General features: G+C 36.9%; 1 protein-coding gene across 1 annotated transcript in view; it reads right to left on the reverse strand.

The window, feature by feature from the left end:
- TRAPPC10 (trafficking protein particle complex subunit 10) overlaps positions 1-21,620 on the reverse strand; it is a 41,159-nt gene that overhangs the window by 2,101 nt on the left and 17,438 nt on the right. The window contains exons 8-21 of the mRNA XM_071566036.1: positions 21,121-21,267; positions 19,102-19,216; positions 17,865-17,941; positions 14,853-14,944; positions 13,571-13,711; positions 12,480-12,592; positions 10,922-11,436; positions 7,162-7,303; positions 5,717-5,875; positions 4,794-5,023; positions 3,486-3,586; positions 3,007-3,133; positions 1,856-2,026; positions 334-511 (exon numbers count right to left, since the gene is read on the reverse strand). Coding sequence (XP_071422137.1) covers positions 334-511; positions 1,856-2,026; positions 3,007-3,133; positions 3,486-3,586; positions 4,794-5,023; positions 5,717-5,875; positions 7,162-7,303; positions 10,922-11,436; positions 12,480-12,592; positions 13,571-13,711; positions 14,853-14,944; positions 17,865-17,941; positions 19,102-19,216; positions 21,121-21,267 — 2,308 coding nt within the window. The remainder of the gene's footprint in view (positions 1-333; positions 512-1,855; positions 2,027-3,006; positions 3,134-3,485; positions 3,587-4,793; positions 5,024-5,716; positions 5,876-7,161; positions 7,304-10,921; positions 11,437-12,479; positions 12,593-13,570; positions 13,712-14,852; positions 14,945-17,864; positions 17,942-19,101; positions 19,217-21,120; positions 21,268-21,620) is intronic.

Here is a 21,620-nt window from a genome sequence, read left to right on the forward strand (position 1 = left end):
CCCTCACAATATTTTCAAAATCCACATTTTAACAACATCTAAAATCCCACCAGCTCTTCTGTGTGAAGAGCAGTGCAAGGTTAAGAAGACAGCTCTACACAAAAGGACTATATTTGGGCCTCAAGCAAGTATTCATCCAATTTGAAGAACATTTATATTCCACTGGAGGACAGATTAAAGAGGAAAAAGTAAAATATTCTCAGTCTAGCAAAATGCAAACTGCTTTATTGAGCAGCCATACACACAGTACAAGAATATATGCCATATAAAGTCTGGAAGATGCCATTGCCAAGAAAAAAAGTACTAGGGAATTTTAAAGAAAAATATTCTTACCTTCATACATAAGTTTTGTTGTGCAATATCCATCTGATTCTGTTAATGCTTCATCTCTGTCAACCTCTGAGAGGTCAACAAGTCGGGTGATTGACACCTCTAAAGAGCAGAGTGAGCCTGTTTTACAGTACTCTGCCCCCAGTGGTGGGAAAATCTCAGTTTTCACATGATACAATGTCTGTCAGGAAGGAAAGAGTGCTGTTACCAAGAAAAAAGGGGCATTTTACTTGTGTTTACATTGAACTGGACAACTGATACAGTACAAACTCAGCTTTACATTTAACAGCCACATCCTGTTAAATCTTTTTAATGCAATAATCAGTTATAAGTAATGTTCACTTCATTATCTTGTTCAGTTTAAGAAAACCATAGAACCCTAGAATGGTTTTGGTTGGAGGGACCTTAAAGATCATGTAGTTCCAATCCCCCTGCCATGGGCAGGGACACCTTCCACTAGATCAGGTAATCAAACCAAATTTGATTCCATCTATTTTTGATACTAGCAGTGAAAATACAATTTTTTTCCTTCGCTTCTGTGCTTTAATTCAGCTTTTCAATGCTTCTAAGTGGACAATAATCTTTCTATTTAAGTAATTTTTATTAGCTTCTTAGCTCCTCCTTTACAGACACATCACTCATATTCTGAGTAATACAGAACAACTTCACCCCTCTTACCATCACAGTCCCCCAAATAATAGAGTTAAAATTTTCAGTTCCTACAAAATGAAATTTCTACCAAAAAGCTCCACAGTTTAACACAGCTAGTTCTCTTTAAAAAGTCCAGAAAGGTGCTCATACAGGTGCCAAGTAGGTAAACAGGCACCTAAAATATTGCTCAATGCCAGTTTGGAATAAGCAGGTAGGGAACACAGCAACACTGAAAACGGACAAAGGGATTTAACCAAATGAGTCTTCTCATGATCCTAATTTTTACTCAATCATCACAAAGAGTAGCACTGAATTTAGAGATAAGATTAAATAATGTTGATATAAGTTCCTATTAATAGAATTCTACCTAGCCTATAAGCTTTCCTCACTGATCAAAGAATAAATGATTTGTCCATAAAGAGAAAGAAGAAACATTTAAGATAATGGCGTAGAAAATCCTAAATATTTCATTAGAGGAGCTCATCTCAAGCACTACAGAAAACAACTCAGATGCTTTCAATAGCACAGATTGCACAAATTGCAATTTGCTTTGGAGAGCACATTATTAAGCCAGCAGGGAAAAGCAGCTCAGTACAGTCTTTGTGGCACAAATCCAGGAAGATGAAAACACACACAAAAAATTAAATAAGATCAAGTGTTGTGGCCCCCCCACATTCCTGTGGCAAGGATGTGATTCCACTATATTGGATCAGGCTGCAGTTGTATCATTGACAAACTGGTTTTCCAGTGATTCTAAGTAGGCAATAATCTCATGATGTAAACAGAATTTTCCTAATATATTTCTTGACTTTCCCTTTCCACATATTGGAAACCATATTCAGTTAAGATGTGCTATACTTTGAAGAGTACTTACAAAAAAATTTTCCACTTGGAATTCATAAGTGAACGGCTTCAGGGTAAGAGACTGTTCTTCAGAGGTAGCTGGACAAAAGCTGACTGAAAACAGGCACTGCAAGGAGAGAGGAAGCTCTTTTGTCCACTTCAATTCCCATACAAAGAATATTGATTGCTTACTGTATACGACCTGAAAAAAAAAGTTTAGAGTGTTAGTTCCTTCCTTCCTCTGAAAAACAAGTTAAGATGCACAAACATAGGTTTGTTCTGGCATTAGTTTATTAAAAAATAGTGTATAAAAATAGATTAAGTCAATCATTAGGGAAACATGTAACCAAGATAACTAGTAATGAATTCTTTTTCACAATGCACATCTACTTAAAAGGAAAGATTTCACTGTCAGAATCAAATGTTTCAAAAGGGAACACTTCTCATTCAAACCTGCCTGAAAAATACTTTAATAAAAAGTAATATTTAATAAAGTTATTAATATGTTCTTAGATACTTCTCCTAGGCTCCACAAATGACCAATTTAGTATGTTCAGAAAAGGCTGAAAGAAATTTCAAGGTTGCCCAGGGAAGCTGTGGCTGCCCCATCCCTGGAGGGGTTCAAGGCCAGGCTGGATGGGGCTCTGAGCAACCTGGTCTAGTTGAAGGTGTCCCTGCCCATGGCAGAGGGTTGGAACTGGATGATCTTTAAGGTCCCTTCCAACCCTAAACATTCTACCATTCTATGGTAAGAAACTGTTCTGCAACTGAACTAGTTTACAGCTGTATTTAGCTGGAACACTGTGTCTACCTGACTTGTTTTCCTAAAACTTAATGACAAACTGCAACTGTAAGATTAATAGATTAAATGTTAATGATGATACTACATCTGTATCACTGTTGTGCAAGCAAGTATATAGTCCTTTGCATGAGGCCAATGAAAATTTATGTAATAATCTTTGGAAGTTACAGAATTCTTCTGGGATGTACAGGTGCCAATGCTGCCCAAAGCATCCTTAAGAATCAGTTTACTCAGAGGACCACAAAGGTCTGACCTAACTCAGCTATCAGTCTTAATTACTACAAAATCTACACGAAGAAGCAGTGCTAATAATTTCACTAACAAGAACTTTCATCTACCTGTCCTGCCAATGAGCTCATAAACCACCAAGTGAATTTTACCTGTTGAGATGCAGGGTTGAGAGGTACCATCTGCAAATCTCTGCAGTCAGCAGAATTTTTTAGGTTGTAGTCTGAAAGCTGGAAACAGAGTTCTGACAAATTCTGTACACAGACTTGCACATATTTCCTGAAAAACGCGACACAATTTCTTCAATGAAAGCTGAACAGTTACATTGAAAGACTCCATGTCCATAAAACAAGGCTATAAAACACCCTCTTTCATATTAAACAAAACCAAATAACTACATAGAAACAGTCTAGCTTGGTTCACCTTGTGGTCTTATTTCCAAAACAGCTGAAACCACAAATTTGTTTTATTGTCATGAAAGAACACTAGAGGAAATGCACATGCTTCCAGTGGGAAGATAATAAAAGCTCAACTTATATGTAAACAAAGGCTGCTATAAATATTACTTATGAAACTCCAGCTCCATATTTTATAAGAAATAAAAACACTAAATAGTTAATGAGTACATTACCGTTTGCCAGCTGACAATAAGGAATGCTTGGCATTAAAAGGGATGCAGAATGTTAATGCAATAATAGTGGAGTAAATCGACCAAGGACAATCAATGGTCACCTAAAGAAAAAAAGGGAACAAAGTTCTTATCCATAGTGGGTTTTGGCATAACAGCTCTGCTTTTCCTCTCCTTTATAAACAAAACTTTTCTCATAAAACGTCTACATATAATGAATCCAGAATGGGAAGAATAAAAAAACCCAAAAATCAGTATGTTAAAAACTAATCTGACTAAATATTAGGGTTTTGATTGCCTATGAGTGAGATATGAAATATCAAAGTAGCTTTTCCTATAGATACTGACATACCCAGTTCTGAAGCCTAAAAATAAAGGAAGGGGGATAGATGATAGAAAGGTAAAAGGACACAAAAAACCAACAGTATCTTGATACAATAACCTGGTAAAGGTCAGTATCAAATACATTGCTGTGAGATCTGTTACTTAAATGTCTTTATAATACTTTAATATACTAAATTAAAGCTCAAAATATTTTAAAAATTTATTTAATGTATGTTTCTTTAAATTTGAAGCAGCACATTTGACTGAAGAATTTCTCCTCAAGCGAATGCTGCCATTCTTCCAACTGTAAAGCATATACATTTAACAACATATTTTATATGCTGAAAAAGCCCCAAACTTTTGTTACATCACATGTTAGCAATGCAGATCTATAGCTACTCCTTTTTACTCACTCTTACACACTTTACACACAAGGATACATGGCAACACAATTGGTCCCTTTTAACAGGGAGTAACACTGTGAAAGGTGATTGTTTCAAGATCAATTTGCTGCCAGTTGAACTGCTTATTTCCATACTACTTATTCACCCTTCATAATAAAAATTATGAGAGAAAGTTACCTCCAACTAAATAATGTGACACTACAGTGTCCAGTACCTCAAGATGGCATACAGATTCTTTGCAAGTGGAAGAAACACATTTCCCATGAATCAGAATTGGGAATTTAAAGACCACCACACCACCTTTTACAAAGACACGGGTATCCTTCATGCTGTATAAACTTTTGAGTACTAGAACATTAAAACTCACATTACTAGCCAGTGGAACAGTTGGCAATATATTAAACATAGTGTGTATTTCTGCTTATGTTTACAATTTCTTTCTATTTAAAACATTTGCTATGATTTTTTTCAGGTACATCTTTTAAGGGAAAACAAGCAAGTTCCCCTTCAGGAACACTTTTTTGAACTGTCTACCCCAGTGATCAAATAAATTTCATAATAAAAACATTAAACTACATCTTACCTTTTGGTCAACAGTAGCCATGCAGCTGTCTTGTTTCTGCTTCTCTTTGTTTTTTCTGTGATTCTCTTTATTTACAGTATTTTCTTTCTCCACTGCTGATTCCGTGGCTGATGGCAAATACATGACTTCTAGTTCAAATTCAATCACATGATATGCAGGAGCCACTGGCAAACTGATGCTTGTGATCTTCTCAGAAGACTGAATCCTTAATGATGATTCTGAGATCTTTTCTATAGGTGTGTAGAATGGGAGAAACAGAAATAATGGAAAAATAGGTGGTGCTATAACCACTTCCCAGCAAGACCCCCACATTTGCAAAAACAGCAATGAGCAACCATGTAGTACAACTCCCTGGTAACCTCTTCAAATATTAAATACCACTGTTGCTCACAACTTCCCAGGAGTAACACTGTCCTTCTAAACTGTAGGAAGGTAACCAGAACATTCCACACAATAAAGAGCCCCTTCCAATATTCAAGAAAGAACAAAGAGGACAATTTGATAACAAACTTCAAGCCAGCTAAAGAGCTCCTTTATCCCATTATGTGACACTTACTGAAGTTTTTACAGTCTTCTTGGTCTCATAATTTCACTTCAAGCAAACTTGCAACTTATTGAACACACACAGGCATCAGCATTTTTGGTCATCGGCAGTAGTTTCAACCATGTCTTCTGCATTTCATCCATGAAAGTAAAACTGTCCAGCTACACTTACTGAAAAGTTCATACTATTACTTTGAGTGTGAAAATTTAAGACCCTTCTTGCACTAAAGTCCTCAGTTGCAAGTCCCTCAAATTGTCCTTTACAATGACTATTGAAAAAGACAGTGTCAGTGTTCTTAGTACTGTAAGCATGGGTTTACTTCAGGATTACTGACTTATTCAGCCTTTTAAAGATTATTCATTTTTCCTTCCTTGCTTACCCCTGGTGTTGGAATAGATCACTGCCTTGCTCTCGGGATGGTACAGGATGGGCATGGCATCAGCATTGCTGAGCTGCAAAGTGTCCCCGCTCTTCATGGTGTAGTGACCAGTGGTCACAGTGAACTTCACCTTCTGGGGAATGCCAGCCAAAAGGCTGTCTGAAGGAGAAAGCAGAAATTGTTAACAGATTTCAGAAGATGGTTACAGTGCACTGCTAAGGCTTGTTGGCAGACAATTCATCACACATTAGGATAAAATCTCACAAGTGTGAGATTTTGGTGTTATACAACACATTAAACTCAGCTCAGATACATCTTGTGAGGAAACCAGTGGTTTTACCTTAAGTACCCAAACCCACTGTACTTTGGATGGCTTAGATGAACTGGCTCACAGACTATGTAGCTCTGGCAGCGCAGAGTTCAGTGAAATACAATAACCCCAAAGAATTTACTGAATACTTTAAGTTCTCCAGATTGCAGACAGCTTTGTGGTTTTGCACCTGTGATGCCAGTCACACTCACTTTCTATTTACATAATCATCATAACAAGAATGCCTGAATACACACAGAATCACAACTATCAATTTCACAGGGGTAGCTAATTTGATTAATGCCTAATAGGCCTGTCCTTCCATCACCCACACACTGCAAACACTGTAAATGAAATAACAGCACAAAATGCACATCAACTCCTCAGCTGCCATACTTAATAGCCTGAAAACAAAATCATTATTAACTTCCATTTCTAAACTTAAATAAACTCTACAGCAAGTATTGTTCAGCTGTCCCTGAAATCAATGGATATATTTAGTATATATTTTTAATAAGTTTATATTGTCATCTCTAGTAGAGAATCCCAGTTATTACATATTTCTTGTAAATACCAAAGGGACTGCAGAATCACATTAGAAGGAATTTCTTCAGAGAAAGTGTGATTAGACGTTGGAATGGGCTGTCCAGGGAGGTGGTGCAGTCACCATCCCTGGAGGTGTTTCAGGATAGACTGGACATGGCACTTTGTGCCGTGGTCTGATTGACATGGTGGTGTTCAGTCATAGGTTGGACTTGATGATCTCAAAGGTCTTTTCCAAACTATTTGATTCTGTGATTCTGCAATCACAAACTTAAGCAATAAGGAGGTCAGTCAATTAAAAATTTAAATCTTCACCTCTAATCAGTGTGGCAGCTCAGATTACAGCTGGTATTTTAAGTGACACAACATGTTCAAATTTACATTCAAAAGTGACACTCCATGTCCAGAGCTAAGCCCTGGAATTAGTTGTTGAAAAGTAGCCATTATTGACAGGACATACCGAATGGGTAATTTGAAAAGCAAGAATATATTTTTCACTCCAAACTAAGAGTAAGGCAGATCTGAGTAATACTTTCTCTAGTCCCATGGGAGGACAACATCAAAACAACTTCAGCATAGCAACTGTACCTACCAGTCATGGGCTCCACTTTGAGCTGGGGCTCCTGAGAATACACATCGTACTGCACAATCGGGTAAATATGCAGAAGGACAAACTGTACTTTTCCCACTGAAGTGCACAGCTGCCTGAGCGTGTATGTCCCAGGTTCTTTGGCCTTGGAAGAAAACATTGGAATGCACTTTTCAGTTTAGCAAACTTTCCACTAAAGAACAGCTTGTTTTCTGCTCATTTTTATCAGGTACTTTGAACTCGTAAATTAAAACAGCAGACTTGTTTTCTGGGGAAATGACAAGATTTTTCACAAAGGAGCACCTTTTGCCCCATTAAGATACAAGCTTGAGAGTGTTGGCTGATTCAAGAAAAAACAACACAACTGAAAAGTTCTAATAATCAGAATAACTAACATAGCAGCTATGTTGTCAGTTTGTTATTCTGGGATGCTTTTTGTCTTGTTTCTTGGTTGGTTCCCCCCACCCCCACCAAGTGCAACATACATGAAAAAATAATTATATTATTAAGTACTTAAATGATACCTGTGCTTATTTGGCTAATTCATAAAACAGAATCATAAAATCTTACTGTTTTTATATAAGGCACAGCATTCAGCTCAAGCTATTGATTTCATTCATTCCCCTGAGTGCAAGTTCACAAAAAAGTAGTATGTACATACATATTTAATTCAAAACTCTTCCCTTACCCTAAATAATGGGATTTGGGATGTTTTTTATAATAGAAAAAGCAAATCTGTAACATCTGCTAGTACATCTATTCTTGATTCTATTTGCTCTTAGCTACTACTGCTAGGGAATTGGAAGGGTTTTCTTTTTTCATGGGCCCCTTTACCAAGTGTAATATGTAAATATCAATGCTGGGTATAATTAAATCTAAAGAATAAGTCTAGAAGTTAAGGAGAAAAGCTTTAACAACGTAACATTCAAACCTCACAGTTATTTACACAGAAAATCCTGACTGAAATTCAGTATTGTGCATTTTGACATTAAAGTCAGTACATTTTAGCCCTTGCATACTTTATAAACAGAAAAGCATGAGTGAAGTCTTTCATAAGATATATACATTTAACATGAGATGGGAATATTGGTCTGCAGAACTTAGACAATGCATTCTGACCTCTTTTAAAGCTTAGAAAAAAATACTGGAAGATTGCTATCAGCATAAATAATGCTGATCATCAGTCTAAGATCTACAGAAAGAATCAAACTCCCTCTGCATCAGAGAAGCACAGTCATTCCTCTTTCTGCAGAAGCACTGCAGTTAAGCATTACTGTAAGAAAATCTAGAAACAGGTTGGCAGCAGTTTCTATCCTCTGGCCAGCTATGTAATCCACTGAAGGGACAGAGTATACTACTACAATGATAATAGATTTTCAGTAAATATTTTGTAAATACTGCAGCTCAAATCTAGAGAAGCTTTCAGCATGTTATATAATAATACACTGCTAAAATTATAACAAGCTCAGATTTTCCCTTTGAGGACAGGTAAGTCATGCTTTAAACAACTGTGTTGTAGGATTCACACTGAGCAGTCTTCCCATGCAAAGTTCTTTTCTTGAAAGGAATGTTGACAAAATAGGAAGGTTAAGTAAGGCTGTCCATCCTCCAGTAGCCACCAGATGCATGGCAGAACCAGGCAAATTTAAAGCAGAGCTCTGTCTAGCTTTTCACCCACACCTATTTTCCTGTTATTTCAGATCCCACCAAGCCACAAAGCCTGCTCAGACCAGTCTCTAACAACTTTCTTCTAGCAAGGCTCCTTCATCTGAAATCCAGTTGTACATACATGTTAGTTTCTTTTACAGAAACCTGCATTTCCAGCCACCAAGGCCACTAACATGCCCAAATCCCATTAATCCCATGTCCCAATCCTATGAAAGGATGAGAAACCTAAAAAAATAGGTCACTAGGAAGTTCAAGTGACATTATTGCCACTCCACAATGTATCATGAGGGACTTCAGTTCAACTTCCACCCTGAAATACCTGCTAGTTCTTTCTGACTCAGTGCTGGAGGAATGGAAAGGCAGGGAATGTGAGCCAATAAAAAGCTTCACTCTAAACAAAGCTCTACAAGACATAAATTTAAAAAAAATTTAAAAAAAAAAAGATGAAGTTAAAATCTCAGGTGTGGAGCACCTAAGTATTTTAAAAAGGCCAAAGAAAGTTCCTGTCCAGCTCTGTCTAGTTTTCAATTTTTAAGCATCAAGAGTAATAGGTAGAATCTTATTTCAACATTTGTTAAAAAAGGACCAAAAGAGGACCATAGCTAATTGAAACCAATTAGAAAATGGCAGAGCCATCAACCATGTGCACCATATGTGACTGCAAACCAATTTCTTTCTTCACAGCATCCATACCCAATTCAATATAAAGGCTTGAAACACCTGTCACATTCTACACTGTGCTGCCCCATCTCTTGTTAATCACTCAGATGATGCATTGAATTTCTCAGTGTTTTCTCACCCCAATTTTCACTACACTGATGTTCATTACTGGAGCACTGAACTCTACAAAATACTTCCCTGTGAAGGGTTGCAGAGGTGGGAAGAGAGATAGAAAGTATTTAAAGAGATCCAAAGAACAGAAGATGATTATATTTGAGGCCCAAAGCTCCTACTCCTGGAATGCCAAATGAATGGTGAAGTCTCACTTTTGAAAATGTTTGGCATTTCACTTCCTAGGACTAAATCAGCAGGTAAGTCAGCCTTTCCCCATTTCATTAAAAAACAAGTGAACAAACCACAGATCAGAAAAGTGCCAGGCCACAGAATGGGGGCAGTTAAAAAAGAAAGAACCACAAAACCAACAAAACAAACAAACCCACCACCACAACCAGCCCCACTGGTACTCAGGGCCTGCCAATTGTCAATTTACTGTTGTAGTAATGCAGGGTGAACAGAAGGGATAAGCACTGCTGTCCTTAAATACTTCAGCAATTACTGTGAGCACTTAGCTTGTTGGGGGAAGAATGAGAGGAAACAAGGATCACTCCAAATATTAAGCTGACTCAGAGTGTATGTGTAAGTTGGGAACAGAGGAAGTTTCATATCCAATACTGTAGGGCAGAAGCAGGACTGTAATCCAGTTTCTGAGGGTGGCATTTAGAGTGGTGACACTATTTTCACATTTGTTCATGCAAATTTAGCCTTCCTATAGCACAGAATCCATATGTTCCTGTCTTCTCATTTCTTATGTGAATAAGATGACTAACAAGGGAAATTTTAATTCTAACATCTAAATTTAAGCATTTGTAGCTGAGCTTAACTTTGTCACACTTCTTGCAGGCAAGTTTACCACATCCATCAAGTGAAACAGTATTCTGCCACTCTCTGCAGTGAAGAACAGGCTATCAACCAAATTTAACCACACAATCACTTATTAAAGGGCTAGAAAAGAATTTCCATCAAAATTTTTAGATGTTATTCTGAAGGCACAGGCAGACTTCATGAGCAGAACATTATATTGTGTAGGAATTTATCAGTCTAATATTTGCAGCAATAATCAAGATTTTTAAAATAAATTTTGGAAGACTGACTCAAATGATTTCAAATAGAAGAGTCATCTGTAAATTTTAGCATAAACACAACAGCATCCTTTCAAGGGATTCTGTGAAATGAAGGTGTAGAACAGCAAAAAGGAAAGCCATAAGGGGAATGGATCATTCAAGTGCAATAGGAAGCAGCACAGGTACCACCAAGCTCTTCCCAAGCCAGCTCTTCTTTCACAGGAGCTACACTCACCAAACTATAACAAACATACCTGAATATTGAATGTTATTTTATTGTCCCCTGGTTCCAGTATTAAGTTGCTGCATTTCAACATGTGAGCCCCATCTTCCAAAGTCACCCCTGAGGGCATGTCCAGTGAGCTGCTGCTCTCTTGCCTTCGCAGCAGCATGTGCACGTTTTTGCAGATAATTCCTGCTGTGTTCAAAGAGTTGTCTGAGGGACTCCTTTCATACATCTCATAAAGCTCCAGTGCTGGCAAGTTGTTTCTCGACAAAGGCAAGCCTGCAATTTCATTTGGAAAGCTGATCACACCATTGGAAGTTTTGTGCTTTGTGAGCCATTCAGCTGTTTTCCTGTAACTATTCTTTTCAATGCTGAAGTGAACGTGGATTGCAATCTGATCCACTTGCACAGGGATGGGCATTTGGCTCAGCAAAGTCAACTCAATAGACAATTTTCCACCCACGTGGACAACAGCATTTGGAGGGTCAAAATGTAGAGTTTTCAGCTGAGCAAAGGAGTGCATAGGCAATATAACCTTCTGACCTGGAAACACAAAAACAGGGGGTTTATTGTACTACAGTGCTGCTAGAGCTCAGCAAGTCTCTTCTCTTAAAAAATGTAACCCCTAGAATTAAATGGACCAACAACAATTCACAGTGAATCATTTCAACAAATCAATACTTGATTTTTTTTTATCTTGCATGAGACTTAAAGATGCTGAGACTTGCTTTCTAACAGTTACTTATACTACAATTTCAGTATCCAGGCTATTAAAAAGAACTAAATTCTCCAAGAAGAAGCTGAACATTTCACTACCACAGAAAAGGTTCCAGATGAACACAGTAGCATAAAAGTGAGAAACTTCCCAAAGCATAAAAATCAAGACCAAGTACAAGTTTAAGAAACCAATAATCAGGCTGGTGCCTTGAGCCAGCAGCTTAACCACACAAGGAGTTTTCATTCTCTTTTCTACATTCCAAAATCAACACTGAGGCAGTACCAAAACTACATTAAGAAGCAAGTCTAAAATAACATATCACTCATGGTATCAAGAAAAATGTCTGCATAAAAATGAACAGTCTTCAGAGCAGGAGAATTCTGTATGAATTTGAATTATGAGTAATATCTGACAACATTACTGAAGCAGCATGAAGAATAAAGAGAAGAGAGAGGGTGGACAGAATAATAAGCTGCAAGCGGATGGGTACAGATCTAACATCAAAATCCAAGAAGTATTATCACAGAGTTGCCACTTGCATGACAGCAATGAGAGACAAAGGTAAGTTATTCGAAAAAAATAAACAAACATACAATAAATTAAGAGCTGTCAAAGCAGAGAAACATAACTAAAGGAAAACAAAGACTTTGCAGTCTTCAGGATAAAGATGTTAGTTACTCTTTCATCTTTGACTCCTCTTAATTATTGCACTTTCATAAATGTTTAGGAGATAACACATAAAGAGCCATGCTGGTTCAGAAGGCATATACAAGGTAATGAACCCAGTCAGAAAAAGCTACCAATCTACTTTTAGGGAACAATCAGATCACAGCAGCTTAAGTTTTAAGTATTTAAGAACCAGACTTACCTTGGTTCTCTATGTGCTGATTGGCAAAATCAAGTATTTCTTGGCAAAAGCTTTTCCGTTCATCCTCTGTTAAGTGATGGTCACCAGCTAAAAGGCTGCTTGTTTGAAGATAACTAACAAAGTTAAGGAAACATGAGGTAGAGACCAACAGCAATTAGAAATCTGACTGAAAACAAGACAGTTAAAGGACTGCTTTCCTAATCTTTAAAGACAAGGCCTTCTGTTCATCATCAGACTCTTCCTCTAGAAAAGAATCAATGGAAGATTTACTATCATCTGACAGTATTGCAGAATCTCAATATTACTTTTGCAGACCTACTAAAAATATGATCCATTATTAACCTGTGCAATCTTCCCCCATCAAGGCAATTAGTGAGCATAGAAAATTCATTATTTGACTATTATAAATGCAGAATACAAGTTAAAGACCCAGTGTCCTACATTACACTGCCCACCATTTAGCACTAAATACCCTGAATATTCCAGTTTATTTGGCTGAGAATTTGCCAGCTTTTATAGCATCACTTACCATAACTAAGTAATAAGACATTCTTTAAAATTTTAATTGCTGAGGATAAAAATGATCACTTGACTAGTCAGATAAGAATGCAATATTACTGGCAGATTCTTTATAAGCAGAAAAATTGAAGAGTGTTTTAAAAGTGATGTAAGAATTTGCAAAGGAGGCCAATATGTAGAATGTCTGTCTAGTTCTAAAAACACCCAAACAAACAAAAAACCAGCCCACAGAACAAGAACCAAAATACACTCTATGGTACCTGCTGAACTAAAGACATGCTTCACACTGTCCATGATGCACCACTCTCTAGAGCCTAGACATATTTAAAACAGAGAGCAGCAGCCAAATGCAAAAGGTTTAAGTCAATCAGACTTTTAAAAAGTAAAAATGATAAAACAAATAACCCAACCCTCCCCTAATGAACAGCAACAATGGAAACATGAAAAATCTCAGCTGTCTGACTCTTGGCACTTTCTACTGTTAAATAAAAGTTAGAGATACATCAGAAAAATAATCCCAAGCATAATTTTCTCCAGGCTTGATTTCTCTGGCTCTGATTTGCAGAGGATACTTTTCTATCTGCCCAAGGTGTTTCTGACACTCAGCCAGCTGCTTTCTCGTGTGTGTGACGAGCAGTGCCCAGCCCTCAGCCAGGTAAGTTTTCAGTGCTCCCTGAAGATAGACTTCTGCCTTCTGTGGACCTTTCTTCCTCCTTTGAAAATAAAGAAATGAGTACAGAGAGATGTAAGAACCTTTGCAACCATGGAAACTCTCTGCACCTTTTCTAGAAGTGGTGATGGGAGAGGAACACTGCATGTCAATGCAGGACAAGGTGCAGTGAACCATTATGATCTTTATTTTGCTGGTATCTGTGGGCCTTATGCAATTCACTTAAGCAGACAGAACTGTAATTAATGACAACATACCCTGTCAATGAAAGGCTTCATATACAGATCTATCCCAAGTCAGAGAAAATGAGGTAAGGGTGCCTCCCACAAGTGAGACAAAAGCCATCTCAAGCTTCTGACAGTTAACTAAAAATATGCTTACTCAAAACTTTTATAGCAGAAAAATACTTTGATGAAAATATCATTTTATCTCCACACAGCAGTTCGATGGTAGCTTTTAAACCTAACATTATTCCCTCAGGTGAAAATGTAGCTTAATTTAGGAGAATCTGTATTAGCCAGAAGATCAGACTGCTTAAGTGAACATAGGTGACAATCACACCCAAACATGTTGACCCAAAAAAGCACTTAGGACTCACAAATTCTTCTAAATAAAAAAACCAACATGAAGCAGAAAAGCAATGCAGGAGTTTTCCTAAGTGGATTTTAACAGCAGGGATAAACACTAAAAGTCTGTTTGGAAAGTAGGAATCACCAAGTTTCACAGTAGGGGAAACAATACCCTCAAATAGAAACCTGATTACTCTCCAAAGACAGGTTTTCTGGCTTTTTCAGGTATATACAGGCACATATGTAGTTAAGATAACTTTGCATTTATTAAGCCTGCTTCCTAATGTGGCTTCTCACTTGTTTCAAAGTTCACAGTGAACTTTTTACCACAACAGCCCGTTGCCCTTTACTCCCTAGAAGAAGAAAGAATCAAGCTAAAGAACACAGCACAGTTAAAGTTCAAAATCATGAGGTGAGAATTAGGATTTGATATAAAAAGATTGCTAGTGTTCTTTTCTTTCCTGTTTTTTCTGAAATACAGCCTGAAGCAGTGTTTCTTTCCATTTTTTAAAATACTTTTTAAAATTCCTGTTTAAATACAATGCATTTTCCCCAGGGGTAATATTCAAACTTTTCAGAGCTAATATATTTAAGACATTTTAAACATTCATTTACATATAAAACTCTGCCAAGTCCTTTCCCACAAGCTTAGCTGAGCGAATTCTTCCAATATTTGTGTACATTTCAATGGTGGCATGGGACAGATCCTGTTTAAAAGAAAAGAAACTATTATAAGACACTAAAAATACATAAATCCATATGGTATTTCACACAAACTCATAGCCAGTAATTAAGTTACTACAACAAAATGCCCAGAATGAGTCACATTTGCCCTGATCACACAATAGAGCAGTTTGTAACCTTCACTTTTACTGGGTCACTATCCCATATTTGTGTTATAACTACCAGAAGTAAAAAAAAACCTATTAAAAGTCAGATTAGGCAAACTCAAATGCACCAAAGATGAGATGCAGTCTCAAGCACTTATTTATATTTAAATCCTTCTGCCTCTTTACGGAAAGCACTAATTTCTCAGTGACTGCCATTAGATTATCATTGCAGGATTGTGTAGGGTATCATTCCAGGATACATCACAGCAGAACATACTTACAACAATATTAGAGCTTTCCCCAGAGCTTCACAACTAAAACCAAAAAGCAAACTCAAATCAACCACATCCAAAATGTGCTACCTGATTCTTTCACTCAAGCTGCACATACTGTCATTAGGTGTATGGAAGTAAATTGTATTTAAACATACAATTAAATGCAAAATGCTAAGTTAAAATCAGAACAATTGTTTTCCCAAGAGTGCCTTAAAGGAATTTTGCTTGCAGCTACCCAATTCCAAATTGAAATTTATCACTCATCTTCAAGCTTAATCACACACCATCTATGTGGCACCTCCCTCACCTTGCCCTAAGCTTGTAACAACAGCAATAAAACTTTATCACAAAATTAGAGGTTGCAACACTCTCTGTATTCAACCACCAAACTTCTTTCTCAAGTATCTCTGGCCAGATAAGTAAAAACATATCACATTTGAACTGGACAAGGGGGAATGGCTTCAAACTGAGAGAAGAGTAGGTTTAGATTAGCTATTAGGAAGGAATTCTTCGCTGTGAGGGTGGACAGACCCTGGCACAGGGTGCCCAGAGAAGCTGTGGCTGCCCCATCCCTGGAAGTGTTCAAGGACAGGTTGGAGGGGGTTCTGGACTAGTGGAAGGTGTCCCTGCCCATGGCAGGGGGTTGGAACTGGTGACCTTTAAGGTCCCTTCCAACCCAAACCATTCTGTAATTCTGTGCTCGTATTTACAAACCTGCAGCCTCTTCTGCCTGACAGCAACCTGCCACAGAAGCTCATCTTCCTTCACTTAAGAACTACTCTGTCCTTCAAAACAAATTGATAAGAGCTTCCAACAGCCTAAATATTTTGCAGAGCACCTGTCAAAAAGCACCTATTCCTAAATGACCTAAAAGGAGCTCTTTCTCAGGACATTTTTGATGTTTCTTATGGAGAGTCTACAAAAAACACTTCTTTCCTCATTTAGGGACTCACAACAATATCCTACAATGAACTCAGTGATCACTCCTTAACAGATTAGTATAACCAGAGAAGTCTTTGACACCAGCTACACATACAAATGAAAGGCTACATTTCCCCAAAATTAAGGTACAAGCCAACATGCTTCTAGAAGTTTTGAATTATCTTAAAAGAAGATTCTGAAGCTGTTGCATAAGACCAGGCACTGAATGAGAACAAAGCCTTTTCTGGTAATAAAAGCACATCAATTCTTGCTTTCGACATCTCTGAAAAGTTGCATTTTACTTTTCAGAATCATTAAAATTTTTAATGCAAATAAATTATCTTAGCTGTGTCTCAAAATTTTAACTGGTTCTATGTTTTTCTCCACTGAATATATGGATTAAATATGGGTATATATAAAATGTATATGTGACACTTCACAGAAAACAATCTTTTATAGTGTATCTGGTATCTGAATTTTCCTTGCATAGAAGTGCAGTCAAAAATAAAAATAGGAATGGAAATTCTTTCATTGGCAAACACTACAGATCCCACTTAGTTTCCTAAATTTATGAAGATACTCCCGAGTTTAGCAGAGATCTTCAGGTGCAAGTTGTAACTGAGTAGGTAAGAGCAACTGGCAACTCTGAATTCCAAGTTTAGCTTTGGTCCAGCTACACAATTAGACTTATAAAGAAATGAACAAAAATTAAATCTGGCATCTTCAGAAAATAAACTTTTGAGACTATATAATTAACTATCACTTATTTTTCAAATTTAAAAATCAAGTTCAGTTTTCCTCCAACTTTCCCCCAGAAAACTGTAATGGCAGTGCTGCAAACAAGACATTTTAAATGAAAAAAAACAGGCCCAACAAAAACTGTCAAATCAAGCCACTAAAAAAAATCAAACACAATTTTGTGACAGTCATGGCTTTTATGTTTTACTTAACAATCTTCTTTAAAAAAAAAAAAAACAAAACCAAAACAAACCGAAAAATCCCAAACAAAAACACCTAAAATCATTACAATGGCTCCTCCACATGGGAGCTGTCAGGAAATAAAGATGCACATTAAAGCACAATGAGAATTCTAAATGTTTCCATCTATGCCAGCTCCAACTCCATTATCCATAAATGTTCCACAGTTAATATAAAAAAAAATCAATAGTATGACTTAAACCATGTAACACCCATTGCAAGATTCAAGCCTAAACCATCTAAAAGGAGCCTGAAGTCACACATCAATCTTCTTCTGGAAAAGAATCAGTTAATTCTGAATTTGGGATAGCAGAATATGATAGCCATGACATTGGCTTTTTTAATACCCAAGTATACATACTTAGAGATAATAATCTCTAGCTCATGACTGCAAATGCCAAAGTTAATGCAAATATTTGAAAACTGGGGCCTGTGCAGAGTTCTGGTTGTAAAACAGATTAGCCTTGTTGTGTTCAATGTGCAAGGAATAACCTTTGACAGCAAAATACTGAAATACAGATTTATGTTTTCAATGTATTTTCCAGGGTTTGAAAATTTTGGCCCTATCCAATCTACAATGTAAACAAATAAAACTAATATAAACAAACAAAACTCATACTCACTAAGTAGTGTTTTTCAAAAGCTTCTACAGACGATAAGGCCTCTTTAAGTTTCTTGTAAGGGCTCTGTGATGCATTGGCTTTGGAAAAAAGCAGAACAAGAGGTGTCACTTACAAATACATTCTTGGAACAGCCTGCTCACATCCCACCTCACCCCACCCCATTCCTGCTTTTTCTTCAGTACAAAGTGGAGAGAAAACTTAAAATTACTTTTATGTGGGAAATGTCACTAACACTTAGACACAGTTTCCTCCCCAGGCTCTAAAATAAGATCAAGAAAAGCTGCTTTACAAGCACATGTAAGTGATGTTCAGGGCAGCAGGGTAAAGGCAAGCAGCAATATAGTCACTGTACTGACTTCTCCACATTTTTTCCATGTACAACACACATTTCCGCTTAAATACCATGTCATGGCAAAAGGAATAATCTCACAATTCCCCACTGCTGGATTTATAAATCAGCATGACAGAAGTATAGTGTAATTTAAAGACATTTTACTGCTTTAAACAATGTACTTCAAAGGAAAATGGTTAACAAGACCAAGGTTTTTCCTGAAGGAGCTTGCTTAGTTTACAGGTCTTTGCCAGACCAAATATGTGTCAATACTTTAGAAGAAAAAAGTCCCCAGTTTAAATAACTACAACAGGCACTGAATTAAGACACAAGGGCAAGTGAAGCATCACCCTGTCAGCTAATGCTTCAAAGGTACTAACTGTTCTAGCATATTCAACATCTGAAAGCTTCTTCCCATCAGAAATATCTTGGAGAGTGACAAAATCCCCAAGGAATAAATAAACATTATTCAGCCACTCAATACCACTTCACTCAAATAATATCACTTTGCAGCTCCAGCTGCAGGTTATGTATTTGCATTAGAGCAAGTATGCTCCATTTGTTTTTCAAATAATTTCACTTTAAATACTTGTCTGAAAGTATGAAAAACTTAATTCAAATCTGGCACTGCTCAAGACTATTTACCTAAATGCTGATGAAAGGATCACTAATGGAAAAACTTCTACTTACAACAGTAGAGTTGCATTGATAATTAAAAATACTAGACACACATTAGAACTTTATCTCTTATAAATTCTTTTACCAATGTGTGTAGCTATATATAGATATATAGAGAGATACATACATATAAGTATTTTTGGAAATTGTTATTACTGAGATATTTACATGCTATGCATTCAAGACAATGTCAGTTACTGGAAGGAATGGGTCCATTCCTGGTAGTACCTGTTTCAGGGCGTTCTGCTCCTAATCCTGCTAAAAGATCCACAGTTCTGTTCAGGTCTTCTGAATTGGGTCCCTTCTCTGACACAAGTCCACACAGATAACCCAGAGATTTTAACTATAAGAGAAACCAGATGCTTGCTTTCAATAGGCTATAAAATCAATATAAAACTCCTTTTACTCTATTACATCATTCCTACAGTACATTTCCATTGCTTTCATATTATGCTGCTTATACGATCTGTGTTAAAGTTGCTTCATGGGAAGAAAGTAGAGCAGCTGTCAAAACTAAACTGTTGTTTTCACAATAGAAATGAATTTATTAAAGAATTAAATTGCATATAAGTTACTGACTCAAATATTGGAACATGTGCATATACATGTATGTCCCTATAAGCATAACACCTAATCTGAATAAATCCTTTGTGTTTTTCATATAAACATGGCAAGGCTTGAGATGTTTGGCAGTTATGGCAAGGATTATTTCTAATAACTGTCTCTGTATTTTTGAAAACTCTATAATCAAGAAATGCAGGCAGTCTCCAGTATACTGAGATAAGACGGCTTGCAAATCACCTCAAGTACTGTATTCAGGTGAAAACCTTCCTGAAAAAAAGATTAGCACAGCTAACAGTGTTAACAGAGTTAAATACCATAAACCCCCTTGTAGACAGCAGCTGGTTCTATCAAAGCATGGGAGACAGAAGAGGATACTGTCTTAAAGAAGTTAAGATCTTTTGGCCATGTGGTCAATTCACTCAGAATAATCAACTACAAAGGTAAGCCCACAAAAGAATAAAGATTTCAGCTTGTCGTATTACTCTACATCATAAAGAATGGAGATGGACATTAACTTCTTCTTTAGAATTTATTTTAAACTCCACTTGATTTTGTCACTAGTTGCTGAATTTCTTTCATTGTCTGTTCCACCTTACTGCTGCTCATTATCCTAAAATTCTTCCCTTTACCCTTTGCTTTAGAAAAATGATGAATGGGAGGAACATTTCCAGCTCGAGTAGGTATCTTCCATAGAAACATCTAAGGAGCATGGGAAGAATCTGATGTAGCTACTGACACTTCAAACAATTCTTTGCTTCCTTTAATCTGATCACACCCCCATCCCTTTTTCTTTTTTTTTTGCGGTAACTCTTCAAGGTCAAATTGTATCACCTTTTGCAATAAGACCTTCTAGGTCAGTTAGAGGATTCTTAAGTCTACTGAAATATGAGCAAGCTATGATTAAAATAAACAGAAAATATTCTACAGGCTATGGAAGCAAGAGGATGAGCATACACTGGTCTTCTGAAACATCCACAAAGACCACTGCATGCTATTTCAGTAGTTCCTGGAGTTTATCTTCTTTCTAAAATGTTTTTCAACAGTGGAAAGCAGTAGCAACCTTAGAAATCAACTCTTTGATAGAGAAAAAGAATAAAGGCATGTGTGTCATTAGGCAAGCAGCTTAACCAAACTGAAAAGATCACTTCAGAACATTTATGGTAATGGGTGGTAACTGAAAAACTGGAAATTATTTGCCCCTTTTACAAGGTGACAAGGGTAACACCTTCAGTGAAGTTAAGGGTGTATTGCTACTGTACCAGACAAAATGAACTGTGAAGAAGAAATAACGAACTGTGTAAACAGATTGCTGTAATCTGTATTTATAATGGTAAACGCATCCAAATTTGGGCAGCTTTTCCTGCTGGAACTGAAACTGGTCTTTCGCTCAGTCAACATGGACTGAGCTCCTTAATGGAGTTTAATCAAACTGGTGTTTCATTATCAAACTAGTGGTGAGGAAGGCGGAGACAAACAAAGAGAACACACCCTTGTTATTTCCAAGCCTCATCTGACAGTGGAAAAAGTGGACACAAACCTGAATGCCACCCTTAGACTAGACTCAATACAATATAGAGAATCATGTATTAAATTCCACAATAAAAAGAGCAAAATCTCTTCCATGCAAACAAATTCTCTACTTCAGCACTGTAATTCCACTCCCCCAACACACTGTTCACTCACCTTCTCAGTGGCATAGCTCCATAAGCCAACTGTGTGGGAAACATTTGCATCTATTTGAGCCCTATCACAGCAGCCTTCTATCCTTTGCAGGACTTCCAAACAACTCAAAAACACCCAACAATCCAAAGCACCAGGAGGAACTGAGACCTGAAGACAAACAGATAAAATTAACTGGGAAATAAGCATTAGTCAGATGAGAAAATACTTCAGCAAAATCATTTTCTTGCTATAACAGAACAGAACCTTTTGGAAGAGCTTAAGTTTAAGAATACACAAAGCACAGACCAACTTTCATTGCCTCCTGAATAATTCAAATGTATTAGTTTATGAAACAAGGACAGATAAGCAACTAAACAGTGATTTTATTTACTAGATTTGATACATTCATCAAGATGAAAAAGAGGGAAAGGAAGACTAGTACTTGGAAAAATTCCAAAAGTTTAAACATTAAGCCTAAGGAAAACAAAGTTAGGAAAAAAGTTTGTAAATCAACTACTACT

The sequence above is a fragment of the Pithys albifrons genome, chromosome 1 (assembly GCF_047495875.1).
Source record: "Pithys albifrons albifrons isolate INPA30051 chromosome 1, PitAlb_v1, whole genome shotgun sequence".
NCBI lineage: Eukaryota > Metazoa > Chordata > Aves > Passeriformes > Thamnophilidae > Pithys > Pithys albifrons.